This window comes from Vulpes vulpes, chromosome X (genome assembly GCF_048418805.1).
Source record: "Vulpes vulpes isolate BD-2025 chromosome X, VulVul3, whole genome shotgun sequence".
Classification (NCBI taxonomy): domain Eukaryota; kingdom Metazoa; phylum Chordata; class Mammalia; order Carnivora; family Canidae; genus Vulpes; species Vulpes vulpes.
In genome coordinates, this window is record NC_132796.1 from 17,848,030 (window position 1) to 17,875,295 (window position 27,266).

At 41.6% G+C, this 27,266-nt stretch overlaps 1 protein-coding gene across 3 annotated transcripts in view; it reads left to right on the plus strand.

Moving 5' to 3' along the window:
- Positions 1-27,266, plus strand: part of PHEX (phosphate regulating endopeptidase X-linked) — a 209,195-nt gene that overhangs the window by 53,158 nt on the left and 128,771 nt on the right. For all 3 annotated transcript variants that reach the window (XM_072744476.1, XM_025997451.2, XM_072744477.1), the window contains 6 exons: positions 1,644-1,712; positions 4,427-4,543; positions 7,141-7,224; positions 8,413-8,558; positions 15,025-15,118; positions 17,417-17,545. In XM_072744476.1, the coding sequence (XP_072600577.1) occupies positions 1,644-1,712; positions 4,427-4,543; positions 7,141-7,224; positions 8,413-8,558; positions 15,025-15,118; positions 17,417-17,545 (639 nt within the window). The remainder of the gene's footprint in view (positions 1-1,643; positions 1,713-4,426; positions 4,544-7,140; positions 7,225-8,412; positions 8,559-15,024; positions 15,119-17,416; positions 17,546-27,266) is intronic.

The window sequence follows — 27,266 nt, forward strand, 5'->3', positions numbered from 1 at the left end:
TTTCTGCATCCTGGACAGCTTTTACATTATCAGGTTCTGATGTTTGTTTTTGCCAGTCTAGTGATACATAGTGGTGTTTTATTGTTTGTGACTTACGTTTGCCTTTTTTTAAAAAAAATTTAAATTCAATTTGCCAACATATAGTATAACACCCAGTGCTCATCCTGTCAAGTGGACTTACGTTTTCCTAGTTATTAGTGCCATTGAACATCTTCTCAGGCACTTACTTTCCATCTTCATATCTTCGCTGGTGAATTCAGATCTTTTGCTTGCTTTTAAATTGAGTTGTTTGTTTTCTTACTATTGCATGTTGAGGGCTCTTTACGTACAAATCCTCTTTCATATATGTGATTTTCAAATATTTTGACTCTGCAGCTTGTCTTTTTATTCTCCTGACAGTGTCATATGCAGAACAAAAGTTTTTCATGGTGATGCAGTCTGGTTTCTGTTTTCTTCTATGGATCATGATTTTGATATCACGTCTAATAGCTCTTTGTCTAGGGACACCTGGGCAGCTCAGTTAGTTAAGCATCTGCCTTTGGCTCAGGTCATGATCTCAGGGTCCTACGATGGAGTGCCGAGTTGGGCTCTTTGCTCAGTGGGGAGTCTGCTTCTGTCTCCCTCTGTGCGCGTTCTCTCTCTCTCTCTCTCTCATTCTCTCAAATAAATACATAAAATCTTAAAAAAATAACTCTGTCTAACCCTAGGTCACAAGAGTTCCCCCTTTGTTTTCTTCTAGAAGTTTCATAGTTTTATTTTTATTTATTTATTTATTTATTTATTTATTTTAATATTTTGATCCATTTTGAGTTAATTTTTGTATAAGATGTGAGGTATGGGTCACAGTTCATTTTTTCTTTCTTTCTTTCTTTCTTTCTTTCATTCTTTCTTTCTTGCTTGCTTTCTTGCTTTTTCTGCATATGGATGTTCAGTTGTAGCACCTTCTTCAAAAACAGTCTTTTCCCTTTGATTGCCTTTAAGATGCTGAAATTGTTTAATTCAAGAAATTATGCTATACTTTTCCATGATCATTCTAGCTATTTAGTTGTCTGATTATTATTTGTATTTTTATCACCTGCCCTAAACTTTCCAGAGAAAGTTCTAAATTTTGCAAAGATTTCTCAAAATTATCGTTTGAGTCCTTTAAAATAAAAAAAATTAATGCAGTACACTATGTTAGGGGTAGAAAATCTGGTTCAGCTCTTTCCAGGTTGGCATTTTGTAAAATGCTGCAGTGTGAAGAATACTGGATCTGGTAATGCCAGACAGTGGTTCTCCTCTGAGCTCTGCCCAACCGTGTTACTTGGAAAAGTCACATGATTTCTCTGGCTTTTGTTTCTCCATAAGAAGGGGGAAAACCAAATCATCTCTGAGACCTATTTCAACTCAGATAGCTTTGATGCTACTCAGTGATTGTAGAACCTCAAAAGGGTTAGAATCCATGAAACAGGGGCGGGTCTCTGACACTTTATAATTTCTGCCATTGCTGACGTATTTACTTGCGTGTAGCTCTGAGTGCAGTGAACTGTTTCTGTGATAGTGACAGAGACTCACACTATGGGATGCAGATTTCATGATTCTCCTTAAAGTGGTTGGTAAGAATTTCCATAACAAGCAGAATACTTTCTGTTTTGTTTCAACAGCTGGACCAAGCAACTCTCTCCCTAGCCGTGAGGGAAGACTACCTGGATAATACCACAGAAGCCAAGTCTGTAAGTTTTACTCACATTCACCACGGTGCCTTTTCAGACTGTTGTTGGGTTCATAAATTGTTCTAAAATTCCTGACTTTTTACTGGAAATGAATGGTGTTGCTATTTGATGCCCATATTTCCAATGCAGGAAGCAGAGGCCTTTTATTCAGTCAGACACACAGCACTCCCTGTCTTCTGGAAGTCTGGGCATCAAGGCTCAGTGCCCTCATGATCGAGTTGGAGAGGCAGCACACCCAAATGAAGTGACCAAAACTGAGCTTGCAGCCTTTCCTCAGGACTGTAGAGAGCTCACTGTACATTGCAGAAGTAAAGTGTGGGGATTTGACAGGGTTGACGTAGTCAACCAATGGTTCTCATTGTATAGCTTAAGAATCATCTGGGAACCTCCTGTTAAATGTCGATTCTTGGGCTGCAGCCCAGGAGAGTCCAATTTAGGAGACTTGAAGTGGGCCCAGGAATCTGTTTTCTTAACAGATGCCACAGGTTAATACAAGGTTAATGAGAACCAGATGGGATCAGTTCCGATAGACTTCTTGGGCTGGCTGGGAAACCTAGTAGTTTCCTGGAGATTGCAGTAGAGCTGCTTCATTCCTGACACTTTCAATTCATTTCGGAAACATGGTTGAACTTCCAAAGGAGCCTCAGACCCAGGGGACTCTTGACTAGGGAGTTCACTGGTTTCTGGGCCAGCCTAAGAACGTAGGAACTTAGACAGGGAAATGTTGGGTCACAGTGGAAGTCCCTGCTCCTTTGATGATACTAAGCCCTGTATCTGGAAGGTTCTGGGGGGCAGGAAGCTGGGTAAGATCTTAGGCAACTTTCTGGATGAGGACACTTATCAGAGAAGGCTGGCGTGTTTGTATGGTTGAAAGCAGGTACAATGAACTTTTGCCAACCTGCGGGCACCTGTGTTTCTGTTGGGGTCACCACCCTATCAGCAACCAGGCTTCAAATCCTCCCCACCCCCCATCACCAATAAGTCAAGTCCTGTGGATTCTACTTTCAAAATCTCTGGTCCATCTGGTCCCTTCCTTCTGTCTTTCCTGCCCTAGGTCAGATCCTTGTTAACTCTCGCCTCGACTACAAGTAGCCTTTAACTGTGACCTCCTTGCCTTCATTTCATTGCCTCCTTAGCACCATTGGATAAGGTCTCTTCTCAAAGTATAACTCCCAGCATGCTTTTTCCTTAGAGGGAATTCAAGGCCTCTTCATGCCATGATGCCAGAGCATGTTTGCTGCCTCATCTACTTGTGTTTTTCGTCAACAAAGGCAGCTTGCACACCTCACAGGAGGACTCTTCACTGCCCCTGAGCCTGTCTCCTCCAAGTGCTCTGTGCTGATTTCTCTAGGCTGGAATTATTCTCTATTTCTTGAGAAGCAGAGTTTCCAAACACTTGGTAGCTTTGTTAAGGAACTTATTTTGGTCTCTCTAATGTTACAGTTAGTAATTACATGTTTATCTCCCTCACTGGATCACACACTGAGAACCAGACTCATGCACTATGTAATTTTTCATCTGTACCCCTCATAAGCACAGAATGCCTAGTGAGACATCTTATACATGTATTGATTGAACAAATAATTTCTTAAATTGAACTGGGAATTGCAAAACATTGTTTCTAATTAAGACTATTTGCAGGGGTGCCTGGGTGGCTCAGCCAGTTAAGCATCTGCCTTTGGCTCAGGTCATGATCTCGGGGTCCTGGGACTAGAACCCTGTATAGGGCTCCCTGCTTAGTGGGGAGTCTGCTTCTTCCTCTCCTTCTCCCTCTCCTTCTCCCTCTGTCTCTTAAATAAATAAATAAAGTCTTAAAAAAGACTATTTGCAATACTTACTGATTAAAAAATATTTATTAAGGCCCTGCTATATGAGAGCACTGTATAGGTCTCGAGGTCATAAACAGAGCAAGGAGAGCATGTAGAATCAAGATGTATGTTAGGAAATCTTAGTGGCATAGCATAGCTGTGAGATAGTTTGATATGTGGTGTATTGAGCTCTCACAAATATATCTGAAAGGAGAGGAGACCTCAACAAGATTCCGCAGTTCCCACACAGTAAGGTCCCTCTCCCAATGACATGTGAATAGCCTGAAAATGGGTTTATGAACATGCAGGGAGGAAACTCTGTATTTGCTAGGTTTCTCTTTATCATCTCTCTCTTCTTTTTTCCCCCCCTGAGTAGTGAGGAGAACTTTGTAAAATCCATACAAAACTGAGGAGGCATAGGGCTGCAGTCACTGGTCTTTTATTGCTTTGTGTGAAGGTGGGTAGATTGAGCTGGAGGAGAATAAATCACAGTTTCCACTAGTCTTCATGGATCATGCCTCCTGCTTTTAGCAACAGTTCTTTCCCATTATTTTATTAAAACCTCACTTGCCTGGAAAGAGGAGTCTGACCTTTAACTTTCTGTTCTGGGCTCATTTGGTGACGTTCATGTATCTATAAGATCACTGGTTGCCAGAAAACTAGTTCTCTTGATCCTTGGTGGCTGGTGTCTGTCTGTCATGGAAACAATACCCAAGTAGCTGGCACTCCTCTTTCTCCCAAAGTGGAGGCGGGCGGGTGGCTTTGCCTGATGCCTGAACCATACTTTGAGTATAGAGTGGAAACCAAGAGCGTTTATTTCCACCTGCTGTTGTTGCTCTTCTCTGTCCCTGAACATACTTTCTAATAGGTTCTTGTCATGGTCACTTGCTTCTTTATCTCTTATAGTATCGGGATGCCCTTTACAAGTTCATGGTGGATACGGCTGTGCTTTTGGGAGCTAATAGCTCCCGAGCGGAGCATGACATGAAATCAGTGCTTAGACTGGAAAGTAAGATAGCCGAGGTAAGTCTTCATGGAAAATCACCTTCTTTCTTTTCCTTATTTTAAAAGAAATATATCCTGAGTGAAAATATATATATAAATTGCATTCTGTGGCATTGTCCTGTAGAACTCAGAATGTCCCCCTGGGCAGTAACAGGGAGAAGGTCCATAGGCTGTGGCCAGAGAGCAGCATCAGGGACACCCTTTGATTCTATTTTCCTAAAAAACCTTCTGTGTGGTTCCTAAACAGTTAGTTACTAAATCCATATTGATTTGGCTAGAGTGGAAGGTCATTTTTAATCTAGTTTCCTCTTTATACTCCCCCCTCAGGGGCAGTATGAGCTAAGGTCGGGGCTTTGGGAAGTCTGTAAGTCGTCTTGAGTTCAGGCTCATGGTAGAGATCTAAGAAGTAAACTTGAGGGAGAATAATGAGAAATACTCACTGGGTCCCTTTGTTCAGAATATCCCTTCTTTTGTAGAAGAACCAAAGTATAAAATCCCTATACATTCTCAGGACCAGAGAGAACAAATGTGAAATCTGCTTGTGGGGATACCTTGTGGTGGGAAAAAAATGATACTTTTATCAAGAAAGTCTTGCATATGGGCTGGTAGTCTTTTCTAACAGAATTTGGTAAAAATCCTTCGTTGCATGTGAGTCCAGGTGTTGGGTGGTTTTGTGTTTGGCAGAGTGGTGGTAGGGTGTTGAGGTATGGAGTAGGAATGATTGATGAGGGTCAGGAGGAATTAGTTTCTCTCAGCTGCAGTGATGTACATACATACCTCTATCCAAACTCCTACTTGCCGAGCAGAAAGTTCATTCGTGCATGTCACCTTTGAAGACTGTGTGAACACTGCTGCAGATGTTCTGGAGGCAAAGACTGGGCCTCTAAGCCATGTCTAGAGGCCATCTGGATTCCCTTCGCAGGCAAATAGGAGACCCAGAGCTCTAATTTGGACCGAAGCTCTGATATAGCAGGGGAAGGCCAAGGGATTCGGACCAAAAAGGGAACTAAAAACAGCTGGGCTGAGGCAAGACTGGGAATTGTTGAGAGGCTAAATGAAGTGACAAATCCATGGGGTGGGGGGAAGTAGTTGGCAGAGAGCTGAAAACAGCTCTGAGGCCAAAGGGCTTCAATTCGGGGCTGTGAGCCCTAGTAGAGGGAGGGAGGAGTGTGGACATTCTCTGAGGCAATGATTCAGATAGAGCCAGGAGGCTGTTAGTAAGATTCATGAAGTCTCTCCTGTGTAGGGTGAGGGGGAGAAGCTGAGGGCACTGAAGCCTTTAGAAAACGGGGGCAGATGTCTATTACTCAGCCCTGTGTGCTTTTGTCTTGAAAAATCTGTGGTGCTTGGATTTTTGGCCAACTGGTTAACTCTTACCTCCATCCTTTACACCCCGAGGTCATTGAAAATTGTGGAACACATAGTGCCAGGGAAACTTTCTGAAGCTAGAGAGAGACAGGACAACCTAGCGAAGCACAAAAAGGTCCTTGTAAATACAGCCATGGAAGTGTGCATTTGATCAATGCCAGCTAGAAAGAAGTGTGCACAAGGGGCGGTCATGTTGATGGAGTGGCCCTTGTGAGTGGAGCCAAGTACAGTTTAATTGGAAAGGCTCGACAGAGAAAATGAATCTTGGGCAAAGTCTTGAATCATAGTTCAAACTCTGGGAGCATTGATGGCCGATGGGAGCCAGCGTAGGAGAGTCCTGTGTGAGGTGTGAGGTAGAAGGTGGCAAGTTTAATGGAAGGGAATCAGATGACAGAGGGCCTTAAAAGTACGGTGTGATTTAGGGGTATGGGGAGCTACTTGCTATCCATGGAAGTGATTAAGATGGCCCTTGAGGAAGATAATCATCGCTCCTTTTCCTAGAATCAGCATCGCTTAGATTTGGTGTTGGCACAGTGGCCAAGAGCATGGATATTGGGATTAGAAAGAGCGTCAGGAGTCAAGGCTGGAGATGCAGACTTGGAAATATGTATTCGAGTGGGAACGGGACTCATTCCCCGAGCAGTGGTGATGGGGGTGGGGGGTGGGAGGGGTGGTGTCTCAAGGCCAGAGAAAGCAGAGGGAAGAGGGGAGGGGAGGTAATCAGCTGTTGACAGAATGATCACAGTTGGCAGTGGTATCCAGATAGTCTAGTGCTCTTTAGTGAAAATGTGCCCCAAGGGATGAAGGGATGGCCCGTGGTTCCTGAGCTATTAGGGTCATTATCTGGATACCAAAGACGGTGAAGGTGGGATGTTTGTCTCAGTTGCCTAATCTCACTTTGGCTGTCAGACCTGAGCCCGTAATAGATTTTTGTCCATCCACATTATAGGTGAGGAAGGGATTTAGAAAGTTATTTTTGTACTGAGGGCAGTGTTTTTCACACTGAACAAGACAGGAAAGGTTCTTTTTATTTGTCCTAATCTTAATTTTGTCTAAAGTGATGTCTTTTTTTTTCTCTCTCTCTCTCAAGTTCAGCACTGTCCTGTGAACTTGTCCCGTCTCTCTCAAGTTCAAAATCTTGAAGAACTTTATGATACTAGGCAGATGTTTTGGCACAAAGAGAAAGTAGTCATGCATCAAGAAGTGGTTCATTTGAAAAAAAAATAACCAAAGCCTCTTTCCAACAGATAATGATTCCACATGAAAACCGAACCAGTGAGGCCATGTACAACAAAATGAACATTTCCCAGCTGAGTGCTATGATTCCCCAGGTTGGTGAAAATGATCTAGGAAATGTTATCTTAACTGGTCATTTTACAAGTGATCGTCTGTCATCCGTGTGTAAATTTTTGCCTGTGGAAAACCGACTGTCACTCTTACTGGTTGGTTATCATCATGTTTGTCAGTCTCCACAGAAAATATCCATTGTCTGTGCATTAGGATACTTTCTCCTGTAGGGAACAGAGAACCTTTCCAAGAGTGGCTTAGAAACTTGAAGCCCATTTTCTAACATAACAAAAGTCTAGCTGTAGGTGGCTGTGGGTGTTGCTTTTGCTGTTTGTGGTGTCAGAGACTCAGGTTCTCATCCTTTCCACTCCACTCTCTTCAGTGTGTTGGCTTTTTGGCTTCCTGTTTGATGACTCAGGGTTGTATGGTGGTTTCCGCAGCTCCCCATATCACATCTGCCATCAACCAGGAAGAAAGGGAAGGGCCAGTGATAGTCCTGTCTGTCTCTTGTACCAGGAAAAACCCCAAAGCCTTTCCAGCATATTCTTAGATGTCTTCCCTTTCTGTCTAGAGTAGGATTGGGGCCCTGTGGCCATCCCTGCCTACAGGGGAAGCTGCAAGTGAGTGACTGGTTTTCCATTTTAATAGTGGATGCAGGCAAGGGAGGAAAAAAGAAGAAAAAGGCTGGAAATGACTTTGGGGTAGCCAGTTAAAAACTGCCAAGAGACTGATGCTCTGGGGGAGGGGTCGCATATTCCTCTTTGTTGCTCCTAGTTTTCCCCTGCGTAAGAAAAGCTGCCCCAGAGTGGGGACCAGTAGTGTCCCCTGTACTGGGGCATCTGTGTGTATAGGTGAGTGAATGAGTGCAGGGGGTCGAGGGGCGGGTGAGGGCAAGCACCAGAGGGAGGGAAGTGGGAGGAAGGAGAATGGGGGGGAAAGGGAGAGAATGAAGGGGAGCGGGGTGGAGGGGGGAGTGCTGCGGAGGGCAGGAGGGAGTGTGCTGTTGGGGGGCAGATGGTACAGAAGGCACGGGCACAGGAAGTCTGTGATGCAGGTCGTAGGTCTGGGCAGCAGTGACAAGTCATTTCTTTTCTAGATTTGAGCAGTGACGTCTCTAAGTGTTTGGCCAGAAATGACAAGCAGTGGCGTATGTCCAGCCACCTCTACTTGCCTTTCTCCTTGCTCGCTGCCCAGCAGATGTTTCCTCACTGTGTTTGTCCTTCTCTCCTCAGTTTGACTGGCTGGGCTATATCAAGAAGGTCATCGATACCAGACTCTACCCAGGCCTGAAAGACATTGGCCCCTCAGAGAACGTGGTCGTCCGTGTCCCGCAGTACTTTAAGGATTTATTTAGGATATTAGGCTCGGAGAGGAAGAAGTAAGAGCTTTCTTGTGCATTTTACTGTGACTTTTGTTTTTCCTTTTCAATTATAAGGCCTTCCCTCTCACATCCTTGGAGAACTGTTGTTAAAGAAAGTTACCTCAAAAGAGTCTTCGGGGGAAAATCGTGGTGCCCTTTGTGACAAATTGGCTAAAATCATCGTCTGCTGTCATTTACTTGCTGTGATAGCAGCAAATACACAGTGTTTTGGCCCCTTATTTCTGGTCTTCATATTTTTCTCTCTGAAAGCCTAAATTGTTTCCCACTCTAAGGAACTAGTTATATAATGATGTTATTTTCTGAGATTTCTGTATGAACATCTCTTTTTTTTCCAGTTCATTCTTGGTCCTTTGCTGGTCTCCCCCCCCCCCCCCCCGTTTCTTTTTAGCCAATAAGTCACTTTGTTGCAATATACTGAAGTTCCTGTGTTGGATAAGAGTACTCTGGGGCCGTGGGAAAATTGTACTGATGAAACAATTTCAGGAACTGTTTTTTCTTATTTTTCACTTGTTTGAAGATTTTATCTATTTATTTGAGAGAGAAGGGGAGCACAAGTGGGGCTGGTGGCAAGGGGAGGAGAAGAGGGAGAGGGACAAGCAGGTTCTGCACAGAGCACAGAATCCCACCACCCTGAGATCAGGACCTGAGCCAAAATCAAGAGTCAGAGGCTTAACTGCTTAACCGTAACCGACTGAGCCACCCAGGCACCTCTGATTTTACTTATTTTATTTATTTATTATTATTTTAAAAAGAGTTTTATTTATTCAGAGAGAGTGAGCAGGTGAGGGAGAAAGAAAGCAGTAATGGGGGGAGGGGCAGAGGGAGAAGCAGACTCCCTGTGGAGAGGCTCAATCCTGGAGCCCAGGGATCAGGACCTGAGCAGAAGGCAGATGCTCAAGGGACTGAGCCACCCAGGCACCCTGTGGTTTTTCTTATTTTAAAGAATGTATTAGAATTGGTTGCTTTGCTACTTAAGCACTACAAACAAGAGGATCCTAAAAATGCCCACGAAAGAGAATTTTACATCTTCATGAAGCCATTCAGATTTGCCTACAGAAAATGAAGCACAGAAAGGTCAAGTAGCTTTACAGAGGCAGTTTACTACGCTAGTTGCCAGACCATAATTAAAAACCACATTTTCGTATTTGGACTTAGGGCTATCTTGCCGGGAGTTGTGTTTAAAATAAAAAAAAAAAAAAACTCCTGCAATAGTCCTAGAAATAAAATGTAGCATCCATCCCTACCTATGGTAACACTTAAAGAGCTGCTTTTCCTTTTAAAATGATATTTTATGATGAAAGCAATACATGTTCATTGTGGAAAGCACACAGAAAAGAGAAGAAATAATAAATTTACTTAAAATTCTACCATTTGGGGATAAGCAGTGATTCTATAAAAATTTTCTAAGTGAAAATTGACTCTAGAGGTAGATAAGTGTATGTGTGGGGGTAGAGCCTTGCTCTTCAGAGTGTGCTCTGTGCCAATATTACACTCTATGTCAACTGACTAGAATTTAAATAAAACTTAAAAAAAAAAAAAAACGGAAGCAACAAAGTGTGCTCCATGGACCAGTAATGCCAGCAGCACCACCTCAGGCCCTTGGTAAAAATACTGATTCCAAGGCCCCTCCTCCATAGAGGCGGAAACTGTAGTTCTGGGGTGAGGCGCTGCAATCTGAATTTTAACAAGCACCCCAGGGGAATCTTTCAGCTAGTTTTTTTTGGGGGGGCTCACTGGGTTTGAAGACCTACTCATGTTAATCACCATTATGGCTAACAGTTACCTATGGTCTTTAAAACAAGAAAACCACTGTTGTTCCCACTTCCTAGATGAAGCAGCTGAGGTAGAGTGACTGCCCCAGGACATGCCTTGAAGAGGGGAGTGCGGCTGAGATTAAGCTGAGTCACCCTCATTTCTACAACCTGTCTCTTGCACGCATGTGCCTGTATGGAAAAGAGACCCCTTTCCGACATTTCACAGCTAGTTTTGCAGATAGTTCCTCTGACCTTTCCAAGGTTACAGAACCGTCCTGGGTTGGTTGGTAGCAGCTGCTCATCGCTTGACCTCTGCTCCCCGTCTTGTGCCGTGGCCGCTGCCTGGTGATAGCTGGCTTTTCTTGTGGGGGCAGTGGCCCTGACCCCCTGGCAGGTGGCGGTGCAGGGCACAAAACTAGAGCAATGAGAGCCGAGGTGGTTGCAGAGACTGCATCGGCCCCTGCAGTTGCAGACAGAGGGTGGCCAGGCAGGGCCATTTGGAGGCACAAGCTGGAGGCCGCCTGTGCCCAGGAGGAGTTGGCCTGTGAGACGCAGTGATAGGCCCTGCTCCTCAAGTTATGCATGTCCCTTCCGAACTCCCTGTTGAGTGATCTCATGTGAACCGTTTGAAATGGGAATATTCACGCCATGGAAATGGGCTAATGCTACAATCACATTTGCTTGTCCCCCCACCCCCCCTTGGAAAGCCAGTTGTGAAACATTTACTAGCATGTCCCTGGTTGGGAGGTGCTTTAGATGCTCCCTTTCCATCCTCTCCTCAGCTCTTCCCCCTCTCCTGACTTCCAGATGCCTCTGATAGTCTGATTTGGTCTGAGGAGCAAAATGGGAGGATGGGAGAGGCTGAGGAAGGGTGAGGGTAGGCAGATTTTGCTTGGGGTCTTCTTCCTGCCAGGGCCTGGCCTTGTGCAGATCATCTACATCAGTACTTTTTTTTTTTAAGTGGCGTGGCCTAAAGCAAACCCTCGGACATTTTACCAAGCCTCTGTGATCTTTTCTGTCTTCAGTTTTATTTTAATATAAAGCAAGCACAGTGTACATTAAAGTGAGGTGATTCTTGTTAGACATACACTCCTAGAGGCTTACCTGAAAAATGTGCTGTTACATGGACCTGTTACAGAGTGCAGTGCTGCTGAGGGTGATCTGGGTCTTTTTTATGTTCAAAGTATGACCCATGGAGACTAGTATAGGCCTGGCTTGAGAGCTTGCTAGAAATGCAGAAATCACGCTCCACTCCAGACCTACTGAATCCTAATCTGCCATTTGGTAAGATCCTCAGGGGATTCACATACACACTAAAGTTTAAGAAGCCCTGATCTGGGATTTAGAAATTCCTAGTTTAGCTGTGTGTGTAGAAAGGAGATAGAGTTTTCCTACACCAGTGGTTCTCAAACCTGACAAGCATCAGCATTCCCTGAAGGGCTCGTTAAAATTGACTGCTGAGTCCAATCTCATAGTTCTGATTGATTAGATCTGGGGTGAGGCCTAGGAATTTTCTAACAAGTTCTCAGGTGTTGCTGAAGCTGCTGGTTCAGGGACACACTTTGGGGACCACTGCCTTAGATGTACCATTGAGTAGTCTCTAAGATTTAGGAAGATCTCTTTAGCTTTGGGAACCTTTGAGGAGAACCTTTTTGGCTTTCCTCAGGTAGTTTGACGTAAAGGAGCATATGCAAGCTCTGGAATCTGAAGACCAAATGTTCTGGATTTGCCACATACTTGCAAGTCCCTTGAACTCTGACCTTCGTTTTCCTCACCTGATAATGAGGATAATAATAACCATCCCATGGCATTGTCATGAGCATCAAAAAAAGGTACTTAATGATCTCTTGAATCGCAAACAAACGTAAGCTGTCACTAATTGACAAGGGGCAGCAAGGGTTTCTTTAAAGAAAAAAAAAAAAAAACTTCCCAGAGGCTTTGGGAAATGATTTCACGTTGCTCTCTTAATGGTGGGTTCTCTCCTGAGATGTTTTGCCTTCCTCTGCTTTATTTATTGCCATTTGGGGAAATTACCATACTGCTGAAAATGCTTTCTGAAAAAAAAGATATTATGTGTTATTTTCAAGGACTATTGCTGAATATGATTTTTGTTTTGTTTTTTGATATATCTGAGCATTAAGTGGCAGTGATTCACTCATTATGGTCAGATCTGTTTCTGGCTTGGTAATATTAGCACTCCAAAGCTGTGCTCCCCAGCGTTCTGTCAGTATATTTATAACACACTGGAGCAGCTCATCAGTGCCATTGTCTTGCTGTGCGAGCTTCCCCGCATTCCATCTTCCAGCTCTCAGAGGTCTTGTTTTGCTATCGTCTTAGTAATGCCTTGCCCACGAAGGCCTCACACACTATTCTTTGTTCGTACCCACATATTTCCATGAAGCATTTGGGGACTTTTGACTGGCTGGGAAATCTTTGCTGAATTAGAGGCATTAATTTATCACTGTGTAGCTTAGGGAAAAAGCACAGAGCCTTTAGACCCGCTTCTATGTGGTCTACCCTCCATTGCTTATTACACTGGTTCTCCAACTTGTTTGCATGTTAGACTTAGCTGGGGGAAATTGAAAAAAAAAAAAAACCCCAGTATTTATGCTGGGTCCCATCCTAGAGATTCTGATCTAATTGCTCTGGAGTGGCCTGGGCATTTATCTGGACTTTTTAAACTCCTCAAGTGATCCTACTAAGTTGGAGATCCACTGACTATGAACTCAGAAGATCCAAAGGAATGACCTACAACCACATATTTATTATAGTAGCCTGAAAAGAGAACTAGCCTTTGCTGATGAGAGTGGTGGTCTTGAGGAGAGGTGTGCATACCACCACATGATTCACTGAGTCTGAGAAGAAAATTTTAGAATTTTTATAGATCTTTATTTTTTCCAGTGAAAAAAGGAATGAGGCTTTGTTGAATCCTATATAGATGGTCATGGACCCTTCATTTGATCTGTATGACACACATGAGGGGATGGGTGCTGTCACTCTCACTGTTTTGTTTTCAGTTGATATACTTAAAAAATAATTTCCAGCCATTTACTATATAACTGTAGATTTATGAATTAAGTGGTTTAACCCCCACAAAATGGACAAGTGGCTTAAAAAATTCTTCCACAGAAACCGAAATTGAAGCTATTACTAATAACGTAAGAACAAACTGAACATCAGGAAAAAATGGCAGAAGTGAGCCTTCTCCCAGTCTGGTATGCTATCTTGGTTAGCCAGTTGACAAGGTGAAAAACAATGGTGGTCTAACCAGATCTGACAAAAATATGTTCAAAATGTCTTGAAATAGTCGAGAACACTCTACGAAATGGGGATTTGTATCCACTGTTATTGTTGTAGTAACCTCATCCTCTGTGGACAATGTGTTTTGAAGAATTAACTAATAGTGTTTGAACTTTGGAAAATACCTTTATTTCATTTTATCTTTTGAAACTCCTATTTCTATATTTGTTAAAAGCATTCTTGATATGTAAGTACTTTGTTAACTCTCCATATAAGTTAAAATAACTATATAAATGCTGGGTGTATGTACTGGAATGTATTTAATTGCTGAGAGTGCACATCCCCTGGGTTAGAGCACCATGCAAATGAGAGAGTTGGTTGTTCTTAATGGGCCAGATACCATCATCGTGTCACATGGATCTTACATGGCCGGATGACCCAAGAGTCATTGCAGGAATGTGTGTTATTAGTTACCATGGTAATGGTGCAACTGGGAGGGGGTGGGTCATTAAAAATTCATCATCACTATTGAGTTAGAAATTAGATCACACTTCCTTCTGAGGTCAGGGCATCTTTTGCTTGTAGAAAAAGGCAGGGATCCCTGGGTGGCTCAGTGGTTAAGTGCCTGCCTTCGGCTCAGGGCATGATCCTGGAATCCCAGGATTGAGTCCCACATCAGGCTCCCTGCATGGAGCCTGCTTCTCCCTCTGCCTGTGTCTCTGCCTCTCTCTCTCTCTGTCTCTCATGAATAAATAAATAAAAATCTTTAAAAAAATAAAAAAAGGAAAAAGGTTACAGTTAACAAAATGTAATGGATTTTTAACAATATCTGTTATGGGCACTACATGAGTGTATGGGGTTATTCACACGTTTGGAAGTTAATGACAATTTAAAAAATCTGGAATTTACCCTTTATCAAGGGTTTTGTTATTTATTTTAACTTCAGAGTAACCACCCTATAAGGTAGGGATCATTCTTGTTTGTTGTCTGACAAGAAAAGATCAAATCAGCAAGTTTAAATGAGAAGCTCAAGCTCATATAAGTACGGAACCAAGGTGCAAGTCTACATAATTGATATTGGCCAATATATTGCTGTTTGTTTCCAAAAGTAAGAATTCATCTGCATTTTATGAAATCGCCTGATAATTCCAGGGTATGGACAGTTTCTAGACATAAAGAACTAGGCAACAGTGGATTCCATGCCCTGAGAGGGGAAGCAAAACTTTCACACTGAGGCCTCAGGCTGGAATCGTCATTTCATCTATCTGTATTAAGTGGTGAAAAGCCAATTTCGGTTGAGCTTATTGACATCGTATCATCTTATGTCATTTCTCAAGTGCAAGTTCTGCAGTTTTGTATGAGCAGGGGGTCCCTCCATGGAGCTTTGCCAACACTTTTCCCCAAGGTGCTCTGCAGAGTATCGGATATCAACCTAATTGTAATAAATGTGCATTTCTCTTTGCTAACAGGACCATTGCCAACTATTTGGTGTGGAGGATGGTTTATTCCAGAATTCCAAACCTTAGCAGGCGCTTTCAGTATAGGTGGCTCGAATTCTCACGGGTAAGATTGAAGAAGATTGCAATGTTACATCACTGGATATCTTTACATGCCGAAACAGTCTGTATATTAACTAATCCAATAAAAATCACCTTTATGGATGGGACAGAGGGAGTTTTGCAGCCCATGCTCTAATTTTTTTAATTTATTTCTTTTTATTAAGTTAAATCTTATGTACTGTAAATTACACTCAAACTGTACTTTGATGAGGGCATATAAAGATATTTGGGGCAATATTTGGGACTATCCTGTTGCATTTGCTCCCTCTTATCAACTTATTCCCATTTTCCCCAATGTTTTTAACTGGGTCACTGTCATCACAGTTTTAATGTATCTTAGTGATATATTTGTAACTATTTTTCATTTTCAGGATTCAGAATATTCAAAATATGCATGATATATGTATTAGATGGTAAAGTTTCATGTTTAATTTAGGGATAGAATTTGGTCTTTAACTTTATCTCGACTTTCATTCAGTCTTTGAATTTATCCTAATTCTGCTAGGCTGAAGAGGCCTAAACTTAGTCTCCCTGGGGACCTGGCTCAACTGCCTGAAATACTTTGCTTCTCTTCCCTTCACCTGGTTCTTTGATCTTCGCTCCCTCACTTACACAGGTGTTATTTGGCTTTGTTTCACAAGCTTTTGTCTGAATAATTCTCCCATTAATAGAGGACCTAATGATTTTGTTTTTTTTTTCATTTTAAATGTATTTACAATTTATTTTTCTCTCAATTAGAAGTGAATGACAAGTTTTATAACGGTACTTTCATTTAACAGATGTTTTGGTTATTAGAGAAACAGGTGAGTACAGGAATTTTTGGTGGGTAACACAGTTATTTTGAATATATTTTGGCCCTCAAAATCATTAGATTATTGAGCTTTACAGAGAACAGTATAAAACAGCTATATTTATTGAGGTCATATCAAAGGGTTAAGCTACAAAACAAGTAGATTTTATACATATAACATATGTTATATGTTACATATATACTTATATATGTGCGTGTATATTTTTAAACTCCTCTGGATCACATAAAAGATAGTACCCAGCTGCTTTTCAACCCTACTGTGAAGAGAATAGGAGAGAATGGTGTAAGTAGTGTGTGAAAATTGGAAGGTTAGGTATGAGGAGATGTTTCTTGAGTGTAAAGAGCTAAATATAACATTGAATTGCCAAAGCCAGTTGTAGGATCTCTTTCTCTAGAGATTTAAAAAATAGATTGATTCCTTATGTCTGAGAAGAGGTCGTGTTGCCAGAAAGCGGGGGAAGGAAGCACAGATGAATTTAAGTGTGGAGCCCATTTGCACTGTGCCAGCAGTCCAGGTCTGCCGCAGTGCAAGCAGCACCCCCCACCCCCCGCACCATGCTCAGGTCCCTCTTCTTTGCTGCTTGCCTCCAGTTTGCACTTTGAGCTCTCAACTTCCATCCTCCAAGGGCATTTTAGACGCCATTTACTTCTTTACTTTCATCACCAAGAGTAAACCTTTGAGCCTTCCAAGTCCTGCTTTGGAACCTCCTTGTTTGTGTTTTTTTTGTAATGGCTTAATTGGGACAGATGGGGAAAACATTTACATCTGTTTTTTACGTGGTTACTTTTTTTTTTTAAGATTTTATTTATTCATGAGAGATGCAGAGAGAGAGAGAGAGAGAGAGGCAGAGACACAGGCTGAGAGAAAAGCAGGCTCTATGCAAGGAGCCTGATGTGGGGACTTGATCCTGGATTCCAGGATCGCCCTGCGCTAAAGGCAGACACTCAATCGCTGAGCTACCCAGGCATCTCGTATTTGGTTATTTGTGTGTCCTTTGCTACATTATGATGTAAATAGGCTTCTTGGGTTGTTCACAGTGCACCATGTTGTTTCTGGACTTGGAAGTGTACTACCCAGAGCAAAGAAACCTTCTCTGGGCATGCACTTTGATACTAGACCTTTCCTAGTGGAACTTCAGTTCCCAATAGATATTTAAAGACTATCTAGACACTTGGACAGCATCCACTCATTTCCCGGCTAACTGTAGAAACGCTATGCCATTGTCCTAATCATTCATTTAATGGGGAAAACTGAAAGGAAAGGATAAATACATACTTTTCCACCATCAGAATATTTTCATTCAGTTTTAAAGGTAACAAGGAACAATCAGAATTAGGACAGATTTCACAGTCGGCCCTACCATCTGACACATATATATGGGTTGGGGTATGCAATGTTTTTTTAGCCTGTTTTCTTCAGGTTGTGTGAATTTTTTTTAGCCATAGGTTTTACCCCAGTGAAACTCAATCTAGATCAATTATCTCCCACAGGTAATTCAGGGGACCACAACTTTGTTGCCTCAATGGGACAAATGTGTAAACTTTATCGAGAGTGCCCTCCCTTATGTCGTGGGAAAAATGTTTGTGGATGTACACTTCCAGGAAGACAAGAAGGAGATGGTAAGTGCGGCTTCCCAGCTGGTAAGAGCCATGGCGGGCTGCCAGGTCTGGCATGGGCACGGCCAGCAGGCCAATAGCAGCCTTCTAGCTCTTGAAACCATCAATCTAGATAGATAATAATTTGGCTTCAGAGAGGAATCCCTGCAGTACAATATTAACTACAAACTCAAACCTAGAATATAGTCATTTAAATTAAGACAAGTTAGAAATGAGAAAAGCATGAAATCATGTCACATAGAGTCTGAATTTCTCCTGTAGAAGTTAAATGTGTGAAGTCAACGCTTAGGAACAAAGAGGGTCTTGATAATTTTATGATTAGATATTAGACTGTTGTCATTACAAAGGGTAGAGGTTTTCTAGTCAGACCTCTTTGTTTGAGAGATGAGGAAACTGGAGACCAAGAGATGAAGTAATTTGTAATATATTTAACAACTATTAAATGGTTTAGAGATAGAAATAAAATGCAGGGTTTTTTCCTACTTATGCTGTTTTCTGGAAACTTCAGAAGTGTGACACGTATTTCAGAGACAATGCTCTGTGTTTATTTTTTTTTTTTTGTTAACCTAAAAAATCCTTTTATTTTGGAAATTCCTGAGCATTTACAAAAATGGAATGAGCAGTGTAATAAGATTTCCTTTACCTATGATCTATTATGATTTGTAGTTGCTGTAATGGCAATAATGGCCCAACCAGATGTATCAATAAAACATGAGATTTAGTTTCATTCATTTATTCAACAAGCACTTGTTGAACACCTGTTATATGCCAGGCACTAGGGACACAGCTGAGAACAGAGCAAAGATCTCCGACCTCATTGAGTTGATATTCTGATGGGTGGGGGGACAGGCAAGCATGTTGTAAGGACCCTGGAAAAAAGAAAAAGGAGATCAGAGTAGAGAGGAATTGGGAGTGCTGTAAGGTGAAGGTGTGTGGGGCAGGTTGTAGGATTAAATAGGGTGGTCAAGGAAAGCTTCATTGTGAGGATGATATTTGGCAAAGATTTGAAGGATGTGAGAGAATTAGATATGGCAGCTATCTGTGGAAAGAGTGTTCCAGGCCAAAGGAATAGCGAGGTTCTATGGCTGGGAGGGGCCTTGGTGTGCTTAAGCAATAGCAGGGAGGTCCATGTGGCTGGAGCAGAGTGAGTGGGGGTAAGAAGTAGGTGCTGCAGTGAGAGCAGTAATAGGAATGGTGGCGTTCTGTAAGGTTTTATGGGCCATTGTGGGCTTTTATCCTGAGAGCAGTGGAGAGCTAATGCAGGCTTTTGAGCAGAAGCCTGATGTGACTTGACTTATATTAAAAGGATCACCCTGCTGCTATGCTGAGAAGAGACTACGGGGAGTCAAGGACAGAAGCAGGGAGACTAATTAGAAGACTGTTGAAAGAAAGGGGGGCCTGGGTGGCTAAGTTGGTTAAGTGTCTGACTCCCGATCTTAGCTCAGGTCTTGATCTCAGGGTTGTGAGTTTAAGCCCCACATTGGACTCCACGCTGGGCATGGAGCCTACTTTAAAAAAAAAAGACAATTGGAGGAACCAGATGACAGATGATGATGGCTTGGACCAGGTGGTAGCCCTGGAAGTTGTGAAAAGGGGTTGGATTCTGAATACATTCTGAAGTAGAACCAACATAATTTGCTGACAGATTTAGTGAGGGATCTGAGAATAAGAGCTTTGAGTCTGATTTCAGTGGAAGCATGGAGTTGCTGTTAACTGAGAAGAGGAATGCTGTGGGAAACCAGATTTGGATTTGGGAGAGATCAGGAAGTTAGTTGTGGCCATGTTGAATTTGAGAGGTTATCAGACTTCCAGTTGGAGATGTCAGGGAGGCAGTAGTGTATGAGTCTTGACTTGAGGACAGAGGTTGGGGTTCAAGGTTGGAAGAGAAAGGAGAAGGTGTGAAATAGTTGTCCAGGGCAGTGGGAGAGTAAGTAAACTGAGGAAGCATGGTTGTCCAGAGACAGTAATGGTCTAGATGAAGTTGGAGGTCATGAATTACAGGACTCCTCAACCTTCACCAGTGTGTTGTTCTTCATTTTTTTCAACTGCACTGGAGGAGAGGGTGAATTTTGAATCAGAGCTTGGGATTTAGCTATGGTGGGGAGTTTTTGGTGTGTATTTTCTTTGCAATGAGTTATAGTTTACAAATGCCATGAAGCAAAATATCTAGGCACAATTAACTAATGTAGGGTAGGAAAAAATAATATCCCTCTACTCTTCTAGGTTCTTTTAAAAAATATTTTATTTATTTATTCATGAGAGATACAGAGAGAGAGAGAGAGAGGTGGAGACATAGACAGAGGGAGAAGCAGGCTCCTCACAAGGAGCCTGATGTGGGACTCGATCCCTAGACCCAGGATCATGCCCTGAACTGGAGGCAGACCCTCAACTGCTGAGCCACCCAGGCATCCCCTCTTCTAGGTTCTTGAGATCCCACTGTGATAAAGCACAGATTAATGAGAGAAAAACAAGTTTAATAAATGTGCATACCTCCTGTATATAAGGGAGAGACCCAGGAAAACTGAGGAACTCCCAGAAATGGCCCACACCACCTTAATTACCATCCCCAGCTAAGGAAAAAGAAGATGAGAAGATGTGGGCACAGGGGTGAGCAGGCCAGTGTTGGGAGGTTACCAGGAAAAGCACCATAGACAAAGGTAAGGTTACTCTGCAGATTCAAGTCCATGCTCTTCTCCATTGATCAAAGTTTCTAGAGATGAGATTCATCCTCCTTTTCCTGATACAGGGAGGAAGATACTCTTACAATGGAAATTTCCCTCCTAAATGCTAATTTCTCTCACAAAAGGGTAACTTCGACTCTGTTTTGAGAGATTCCTTTGTTTGTAGCTTCTCAAAAACAATCAGCCCCAAATAATCAGTATGTCAAAGAGGTATACATTAGGTATATTTCATTAATAATGAGCCATTATAGCCATTCAGATTCGAATATATGAGCAGCTTGGATGCAGGTGGTCAACAAACACTGATTTTAAAGGCAAACACATAAAGTCAGTTATATCATGATAGTTGAAATAGTTGGTATTATGTGCTGGTAAATAGTATGAACTGTTTGGTATTATGTGTTAATACTGTTGGGATGGAAGAATTTCATCTGCCCTTCAAGATCCTTCTTTTTTTTAAAGATTTTATTTATTTGAGAGAGTACATATGCGCACATGTGAGTGGAGGGAGGGGAAGAGGGAGGAGAGAATTTCAAGCAGACTCCCTGCTCAGCAGGGAGCGGTTGCAGGGCTTGATTTCATGACCCTGAGGTCATGACCTGAGCCCAAATCAAGAATCTGATGATTAACCAACCGCCACCCAGGTGACCCTCAAGGTCCTTTTAGGTGGACTAAGAATCAAATTTACGTGAGACAGATGAACAGGACAAAACCAAGCTTAGTTTTTATGTGAATGGAGAATCCATACAGACATGAAATTTTATTTTATTTTTTTTAAAGATTTATTTATTTATTTATGAGAGACACAGAGGCAGGCAGAGACACAGGCAGAGGGAGAAGCAGGCTCCTCGCAGGGAGCCTGATGGGGGACTCGATCCCGGATCCTGGGATCACGACCTGAACCAGAGGCAGGTGCCCAACCGCTGAACCACCCAGGTGTCCCAGACGTGAGATTTTAAAGACTAGCACCATGAGGCTAAGGAGATGGATAGTGGTCTGAGAACACAAAGGAAAGGGAGAGCATTTGTAGGAAGGTGAGAGGAGATGTTTGGAAAAGGAAGGTGGCCTTGCTATGCACGGAGACTACTTAGGTACAGAGGAATCTCTGTTAATAGCTGTCTTCCTTGGGTACAGGCTCTCCTTTCCAATGTAAATTTAGGCAGCTAAAGGGGGAGGTAAGGAACTTTTCCTGAATCCGCTAGGTTTTGTTTGCTCCTGACTCAAAATAATCTTGCCAAAGTGGTCCATCTTGGGGCGGCTCGCCCTTGGCCCCTGCAATATGTAACACATAACCATGTATTTGCTGAAGTTTGCCTTGGAATACCTCAAATCTAAGTATACTTACCTGGATTTTTTTTTATTCTTTGGGGGAATTTTCTGCCACGTTTGAGACTATTTGAACCTGCACGTCCCCTTCTTGCAAATAATTCCGTTGGAGAATTAGTGTCTTATTTCAAAATACTCAATATTCCCATTGTGTGTTTTATTTCACTCTTTGCTTAGAGTAAGTGGATTGAGAATTTATCAGATAATCACAGTGGTAACATTATAAGCCCTGGGAAGGATATAAAAACAATTAAAGCATAACAGAGGCTTTTTGTTTTTCGTATTTTTTTTTTTTTGGCAGTAGAATAATTTTAAGTAATATGAAAGGTATTTGGATTAATTTGTTTTTCTCAGTTTTGGTGTGAAAGTCCCCTTTTCATGTGTTAGGGTGTAATATTCTAAAATAAAGTTGATTTTGGCAGTTTTCCCTCTTATTTTGATATACATGGGACATGGAGGAAGTGGGATACTACAGATACTCATCTATTTTACATAAAATTGTTTTCCTCCCTTAAGCGAAAGCTATTTGCCTCAGGGAATACTTAAGTTGGAAACTTATAAGAGAAATATCTGGCTTTTTATAGCCTTGTTACAAGGCTCTCATCCAAGAACCACCTGGAACCACTGATTTATTTGAAAAACATTCTGTATTATTAACTATAGGCCAAAGAAAAAAACAGAAAGATCCCCAGTGGGACAAATTCCAGAGACTCTAACTCCAAAGGAGGGCTGCCATTGTTTTATTTACAAAAAAGATTGCTAAGCAGATGAATACACTTCGAAGGTTAAATTTCAGGTACTTGTTAGACTTTAATGTGTACACAAATCAAATGAGGATCTTCTTATAAAAATGCAAAATCCCATTGCATTTTACCAAGAATCCTTTTATCTTAGGTCTGGGTTAGGACCCAAAAACTTGCATAACAAGTTCCCAAATGGTGCTGATGCTGCTGGTCCAGGGACCACACTTGGAGTAGCAAGGCCTTTGCGTCATTCATTTACCTGCAAACAGTTACCACCAGAATCCCAACCCTGGCAACTCATGTGAGCAGGGTAGGCTGTTGACTCAGACGTCAGTACCTTGTTTACCAAAGGCTGTTGCATTAGTGCAATTAACTGCTTCAGTTTTTCAACTCATTGAAAATTTCCATGTTCACTTTGATTTAAATGGACTTTGTCAAACCCTGTGTGGGGGCCTCCAGTTTCTTGGTTTTTGTTTTGTTTTGTTTTTCCCTTGAACTGATTAGTTTTCCTTTGGAAACTGGTACTTAGGTTCTTCCAAGGGACATCCTGCTTCGCCTCAGTGTCTGTTTCTGTAGTCTCTTAATGGTAGATTTGGCCCAGCTACCTCTGCTTGGCATCCTTTGTTATAGAGGGCAGGAGAGAGCAGTTCACTTTGAGGTTTCCTTTGTAGAGGAGAAAGCCCCCCACCAGCCAGGGTTCTCTTCCTTTTTACTGGGGAAAACACACAATTCCAAGTTCCTGTTTCTTTTCTACTTCCCTTAGGCAAGTGTGCATGTGCATGTGCCTGTGTGTGCACACTCACACGCACACGCACACACACACATTCATACTAATTTGCTTTCACACAGCTATGGGAGTTTTACAGATTTAATTAGAAATGGGAGGGAATAACATGTAGAAAAAGGAGAACTCTTCAACACAAAGCTCCCTAAAGAGGCATAGGGAAGAATCTTGTGCCTTTTGATGGTGGGACAGTCCCATGTGGGACTGGCTGCAGGACAGGCCAGCAGAGTGAGAATAGTTGCAGAACTCTTTGGACAGTAGTTGTCTTTGTTACCTAGAGTGGAACTATCCAAAAGATCTTGAATATGAGCCACTTATGTAACTTTACATTTTCTAGCAGCTTCATTAAAAAAGTAAAATGAAACAGGTAAAATTATTTTTAATATATTTTGTTCAACTAAATAAATCCAAAATGTTATTTCAACAAATAATAAATATAAAAATTATTAATGTGATAGTTTATATGATTTATTTCAAACTAAATCTTTGAAATCTCATGTGTATTTTATACTTACAGGATATCTCACTTCAGACTAGCCACATTTCAAATGTTCATTTCCCACTGTGGCTACCGTATTGGACATGTAGTTACCATATTGTACAGTGCCCTTTTAAAGACTCGAAAAGGGATCTCTTGAGTTCAGTGTGATGGTGCTTAGTCCTTGGGGCAAGGGTGAGGCTATAGCCAGGTTTGGAAAGGCAGGATCATTGGTCCCTGACCAATTGGATTTCATGGAGGGCTCTAACATCAGTGGGGAAGGACTCAAGCAATGCCAGGATTCACAGCTTGGGAACTGGGATTTGGATTTGGAGTCAGGCTGCTACTTGGTGAGGATGTTTCAGGTTCCCTAGTGTACAGTGTAGAGGAGGAGATAAATTCCAGATGCTACTCTGTGGTTAGCACCTGGGAGTCTTGCTTCTCATTGGCTCACAGACTGGGTGGAGTGGAGTCTACAAGTTAAAGGGGTTCAGTGTCTTGAAGTTGTGAAGGACTTGGTCAAGCTGAAAGCCTGGGGTTTTAAGCTCAAATACCCTCACAGGCAGTAACATTAAATGATGTACAGAAGTAAAGCTGGCTAAGTATCAGCAGAAACCAGGCAAGTGCAGTGATGAGAGGTAATTGCCTCTGGATCTTAGTGTCTGGGACACAGTAGTGGTGAATAGGAATGAATATGCTATCCAGGATTCAGCTCAGGCTGTATTCATCAGGATGCCTGCCTCGCTAGGCTTCTGGTTTGTGTGTGTGTGTGTGTGTGTGTGTGTGTGTGTGTGTGTGTGTGTTTTCAAACCAAACTATGTTTCTTTGTTTTTTTGAGAGAAGTCAGAAATAGGGATTTTTATGTGAAATCTTCCATATTTTAAATCTTGGTCGATACTGTGATGGCCAAACAAAGTATGTCCTGGGGATACCATTTTGTGTCTTCTACACTAATATTCTCTCTCTCTCTCCTCTGTCTTCAGAACCAAAAACAAGGAACTTGTTTATTAGAGACCTTTTTAAAATTTAAAAATATTATTTAGAAGACCATGTACAATTTAAAAATATAGCATATTAGCTAAATATTTAACAAGTTGCTTTTGTGAAAAGTTACACACAGGATATAAAAGTGAGACTCTTCAAAGAATCCATGATGTATTGTTACTATAAATAGAGATGATGCTCTAATCCTATGGTGACAAACTCTGATCTGTACGTTCATGACCTAAATGACAGGAGAAGATTAGGTGTGTGTCTGTGGGAGGAAGAGGAAGGATGTCTAAAGTATTACTTGATATTTTGCTTTTCCATTTTCTTTTCACTAAATTATTATTTTTTATTTTTTAAAAATATATATTTTTTAGACTTTTATTATTTGAAAGAGAGAGTACACATGTGCATGCAGGAGCACATGAGTGAGGGAGGAGCAGAGAGAGAGGAACAAGCAGACTCCGCGCTGAGTGCAGAGCGTGTTGTGGGGCTCGATCCCAGGACCCTGAGATCATGATCTGAGCTGAAATCAAGAGTCAGATACCCAACCAACTGAGTCACCTAGGCACCCCTATTACTCCCTATTACTATTTTTATTTATTTTAATTTTTTTCTATTACTAATTTTAAAATAAACTCTACTCCTAATATGGGGCTGAAACTCATGACCCTGAGATCAAGAGGTGCACACTCTATCTACTGAGCCAGCCAGATACCTCTTCCTTTTTTATTATTGCTAATGATTTATATCTATAATATATCAGTAAATGCCCCAGGTAAGTATCTGTATCCATGGAGGGTAGGTAAAGATACCAATAAGAGCCAGGAAGGGGGATGGTTAGCATGAGCCTAGTGTGACTGCAGTGGTAGGGGTTTTATGCTTTAAAAATCTGGTGTTATTAATAAAGTAGCTAACTTTTACTGAGGTTTAACTGGATATCTGGTACTTTTATAAGTACTTGTAACATGTTAACTCATTTAATACACATAATGGTCCTATATCTGCTTTTACTGCCCCCATCTTCCAGATGAGGAAACTGATGCTCCAAGAGTTTCAGTAATCCCAAATCATAGCAGCTTAAAATTGACTTAGGTAGGGTTCATGCCCAGGCAATCTAGCTTTAAACTAGTGCATTATTCCCTTGCTCCTCATACAAACAAACAAACTCAAATCTTTGCCAATTTTATGTCTAGAATGAGGAAATTAGTCATGAGGAAACTTTTTTTAAAGATTTATTTTATTTTATTTTTAAAAGATTCTTATTTATTCATAAGAGACACAGAGAAAGAGGCAGAGACATAGGCAGAGGAAGAAGCAGGCTCCACACAGGGAGCCCCATGTGGGACTCGATCCCAGGACCCCTGGATCATGCCTTGAGCCGAAGGCAGATGCTCAACCACTGAGCCACCCAAGTGCCCCAGATTTATTTATTTTAGAAAGAGAGAGAGCAAGCATGCAAGTGGGAAAGGGCAGAGGGAGAGGCAGTGAGAATCTTCAAGCAGACTCCACATTGAGCATGGAGCCCAATATGGGGCTCAGTCTCATGACCCATGAGATCATGACCTGACCTGAAATCATGAGTTGGTCGCTTATCCAATTGAGCCACCCAGGCACCCCAAGGAGGAGACTTCTAAGTAGCTTATTTTATAATTAATTCACCCTTATCAGGAAATTACTTATTCTTATATTAAGATCTTATAAAAATAAAAGGCACATGTTTATTTCTTAGTGTTTTAGAGATAGTAAACAGTTGAAATAGATTTTGCTTCTGGTACTTCAATATTTTTAAAGACAAATATAGTGAAAACTTAAGCCCAACCAGTTGATGTTGTATTTTCATGTTCATATAATTTTCAGAAGAAAGAGGAAAATAATAAGAAACAAGCTGATTCAGATGCTATGAGAGATTTTATCCGAGAGCAACTTTTCTAGGTATATCTTTGGCCCAGTCTATACACTGAGCTCAATTTCCAGTATTTTCTACATACATCATTATGAGGAGTGATCCCTGATGTTTGGAATGGTGACTCAAGGCTCTGGAAGCTTTCTTATCAAAAAAGTCTCCCCCCCCTTTTTAAGTTTAAATTCAATTTGCCAACATACAGTATAACACCCAGTGATCATCCCATCAAGTGCCTCCCTAAAAAAAAAAAGGCTTTTTAAAAAAGTTCATAATTCTTCAGTTACCACAGAAATGTGAGCATGTACTTTAAAGAACAATTTTTTATTAAGTATTAATGTAAAAAAAGATCTTTCAGCTTTATAGTTTCTAGAAAATTCAGTGAAGTTGGTTTCCATTTGAACATTTTGTATGTGCTAAGTCCTTGTGTATTAAACCCAGTCATTTTATTTCATTATAGTCACTGTGTCCCCAAACTCTACTTATTCATGTATCTCAGCTCTACCAGTAGGCATGCTTTGGTGGTAGGTCATATTTTCTATGTTTTTGTTACAGGGTAAATCCTGTTAAAGAAAAAAATTATTCTGATACTTGTTAAAATGGTAAGGAAGACTTATTCAGTACTATTGCAAAACATTCAAAGACTATCACAGTGGGTGAGATTGAGCTCAGCTCTGAATAGAGCAAAGACCAGTGGGGATTTATGTCCAATAAGCAGAGTGATGGAGTCAGTGGACCTTAGGAGGTCCCTAAGATGAGACCTTAGGGATAAGGGGGCTTTTGCTGAAGGCAGGCCAGTGTGATCAGATATCAAGGGTGGGG